This window comes from Bactrocera latifrons, unplaced genomic scaffold (genome assembly GCF_001853355.1).
Source record: "Bactrocera latifrons isolate USDA-ARS-PBARC rearing strain unplaced genomic scaffold, ASM185335v1 scaffold_368, whole genome shotgun sequence".
Lineage (NCBI taxonomy): Eukaryota > Metazoa > Arthropoda > Insecta > Diptera > Tephritidae > Bactrocera > Bactrocera latifrons.
The window spans coordinates 147037-150831 of NW_017537010.1; the positions used below are offsets into that span (position 1 = coordinate 147037).

Sequence of the window (3795 nt, forward strand, 5' to 3'; positions counted from 1 at the left end):
TGTCTGCAAATGCGTCTCGCTTCCTTCTTCAACTCTCGGTATCTATCCCATCCCGCACGTGTTGTGGTCGATCGTAACGTTGCGAGATAGGCGGCCTGTTTTCTTTCCACTGCGACACGGCACTCCTCGTCGTACCAGCTGTTCTTTTGCTCTTTTGAATATTTTTAATAACTGTAAATAAGACAAATAACGCTCTTATGTCAAACTTTTTAGTAGCATACGAGGTGTGTTCAAAAAGTATCGCGAATTTTGTGTTTTTTCAAAAATTATTTATTTATTCATGAATATCTATTTTGTCCCCTTCATAGCAATCCCCATGAGATATTATACACTTGTGCCAACAGTTTTTCCAATCTTCGAAGCACTTCAAAAAATAATTTATTTGTCTTCTTCAGCTCCTCCTTCGATGCTGTCTTTATCTCGTCAAGAGAAGAGGCCCTTTCCCAACAATTCAAACTGACTTTTAAATAATAATTCTAGCCTTAGCTTAGCCAAAGTTTTGTTATTCAAAGCGATGATACTGCTGATTTGGATGTATGATATTCATCTGTGTGGTACGACCTGTGACTTAACACTGATATAATACAGAGGTTTTAGTCAAAACAGGCTCACTGTTATACTATACATTCGTAATGAAAATATTTGCAAAGATACTAGCAAACACAGCGAACTCCATTTCGCCACCATATGGCTTCGTTTTCTGTAAGATTTCGGTTGGTGATTAAAAGATGAAGAAAACTTTTTTTTTTTTTTGTTTTATATTCGAAAAGAAAAAATTATATTTAATGATATAGTTGAATTTCTCAAAGTAAATGAAAGTGAATCCACAAATCCTGAGTCGTGTTAAAAACAATGATTTTCTAAATTTATCGCACAAACACTAAGCGATTGGCCTTGCGACTTGTTAATTGTCATTGCGAACGCAAGGCGAACTGAAAATTGGAATCATTTGAAGTCAAATGGAAGATCAGTCATTGGTATTCGAGGAATACATACATTTTCACCTGCGTACTTTCCGTTAATAATGGTTGCCTCAATCAAATTCGGCATAAGCCTTTCTACCGAATGTCCAGTACCGTTGCAAAGTCGCGATGGATTCAAATTACGCTATATCATAATAACTATACCAACTTTGCGTCCCAAGTTATGTGGTGGAAATCTTGGTAACTCCAGAGAGGTCAAAAACTCCCTTGGATAATCTACTACATCATCAGGATTTGTTATGGAATGAACGGATTTGTATCTCCGCTTTCGTCAGAGTCCACATCTACAGCAGCCTTCTCGGGGATACGTGGATCTCTAATAGACTGAGCATTATTATCGAAGTCACCGAAGTCCGATTGGTCACTGGGTATCTATTCGTGGTCGCCACCAAATTTAGGTTTTCTTCCACCATCATCATCATCGATACCATTAGCATTCAAATAATATGAAATGTTCTAATCATCTTCTACCGTCAATTTACGGAGTAAGTTGACCAAATAAATCACCAAATCTTCACTCATTTCAAAAAATTATATTCGTCACAACTAAAAAATAAACCGTTCACTTGAAAATTRTGCGTTTTGAAATTACGCTTCTTAATACAAAATTTATGAAGAATTATTATGGGCACTGAGTGCCCCACTCTTTCAWTATAAGAGCTACATATATTATATGTATACCTAAATTTTGTCAACTTACAACTAAAGTTATAGTTTATCACAATGCTTCGGGCAGTTTTGCGTGTTGCGTGTAATACAAAAATATAGAAACTGTAATGCCACATGCGATAAATGTACGCAATATTTTTATATGATTGATAAAATTGGTTATTTAGTTGAAATAATTGATTTAACATTTCATTTATTTCAGATGCCTTATCATTGTCAATCGCTTGAGTAGTAAAATGTTGAAAATCAATGCTGAACCAGGATTTTTCACGGAGGTATTCACGGAATTGAAATCATGTGGGCAAATTTTATCCAACGCAAATGGAACCTTTACCTGTACCAATGCTTGATGTACAGAAGAACTAAACGTATACAGGCTCTCATTTACACCTTACATTCAGGCCCAAGCGATAAACGTATATTTAATAACAATTATATGTTAAATTGAAAAAATACGTCAACCTATCTTAGACATTACCAGCGTTAAATGCTGCAAATAAAAAGTTTTAGAAAAGTTAAAAGCAGTTTTTAGATTATAAAAAAATAGAAGGTAGGTTAGTTATTATTCTTACTTATGTTATTTTTGAGTGACTACTATGTATATAGGAATTTATTGTAGAAAATCATCAAAATGCAAACATAAAAGAATAAAGACAAATATTATTATATAATTGGGGTACTCACAACGTTTTATGACAACCATAAACTTGTATATGAGTTTAAAAAAATTGTTGTTGGATTGCATACTAAAGTAAGTTTACGCAGATACAACTCTAAACGCTGCCAAATGGAGTTTTAACATAAAAGTATAACGTTGCTTTCTTTCAGTTTTGTTTTCCTCATATGATAGTTGATTTACTTCCTATGTCCAAAGTRCACTTATGAAAAAGGATTTAACAAAGAAATGTAGTAATTGTAAACACTGTTCAAACGCAATTGCCCCAAAAAGAATTTAAATTTTACCCAAAGTATGACGCAATTTATTTCTACAATGCAAAACGCGATTCAAGATTTAATCGAAGCATAAAACCAAAACTGTAACTGTAAAACTCCCGTCTGTATTAAACTATTATAAATAGGCGCAATAACCTATTAACATAACATCTAATGGTAAGCCGATATTTTGGCCAAAATGCCAAATTTATTTGATTTTTCTGTATGTATATTTTCATCGATGGGTGAATAGTGACTCGTGTTCGGTGCTTAGTTCACCTAAATTCGTGGAAGATAATTGGCAAACAAATGGTTATGTACCATTCATAGTTTACTGCCCTGCGTTGTTTTAGTGGTATGATTGCGAAATTTTCAGTTTTTCGAAAAATACAGGTAACCATTTGCTTGGAAATACTTAGTAGTCGAACAGCTCTTAGTAGACTCGGCTCATTTTGAAACACCTAATCCATTATTCATCATTCGTCACGTTGTCATAGACATGATTCGAAGCACCGTTATCGTATTTTTAACATTTCTATCGATCAATCGATTCAAGTAAATGTTCATGCAATATTGATATCCCACAAATGCATATAATTACCCAGCGCACACGCGTCCTTGATGGAACTCCATCTCCAAAATCCAGGTCAAAAGTTTTAAAAAATAATCGCGAGCAAGTGTCGCGATTTAATTCCATTTTTAAGAGATGAATATTTTTAGTAACTATAAATAAGACAAATAACGCTCTTATGTTAAACGTTTTGAGTAGTATACATCAGAGAACGTACATTTTTGGAGAAGGTTCATGGTGTGCCGATTGTCAAAATGTTCCTCTTTTTGGAGGGGTTGAGTTTTCTATTAGTGGATTTCACCAATATTTAACATTAGGGGGTCGAAAATAGCAGAATTGAGCATTTTCATTGTTAAATGAGAAAAGTGATGCGAATTTCAATGTACGCTTACAGATTCGCATATTTACAATGCGCAAATCGCTACGGATATTCTCCATATATTTGATAACAAAGCTCAAATGTATATATGTACATACATATGTATGTGTACGTACATAAGTGCAATTTGACCCATTTAATGATGAATACCATTAAATCTATTGAAATGTATAATTAAGTCATATTTGTATTATGACTTAAATACATATTTATTTAATATAATTATAATTAATATATGGTTTTTAAGTTATATATTTATA

The 3795-nt window shown here is 33.3% G+C and overlaps 1 protein-coding gene across 1 annotated transcript in view; it reads left to right on the top strand.

Moving 5' to 3' along the window:
- LOC108971928 (cyclin-dependent kinase 5 activator 1) overlaps positions 1–2238 on the top strand; it is a gene marked incomplete at its 5' end in the record, with an annotated part of 101029 nt that extends 98791 nt beyond the window's left edge. The window contains 1 exon segment of the mRNA XM_018938282.1: positions 1855–2238. Within this exon segment, the coding sequence (XP_018793827.1) occupies positions 1855–2002 (148 nt within the window). The 3' untranslated portion in view covers positions 2003–2238.
- Between the last annotated feature and the right edge of the window lie 1557 nt (positions 2239–3795).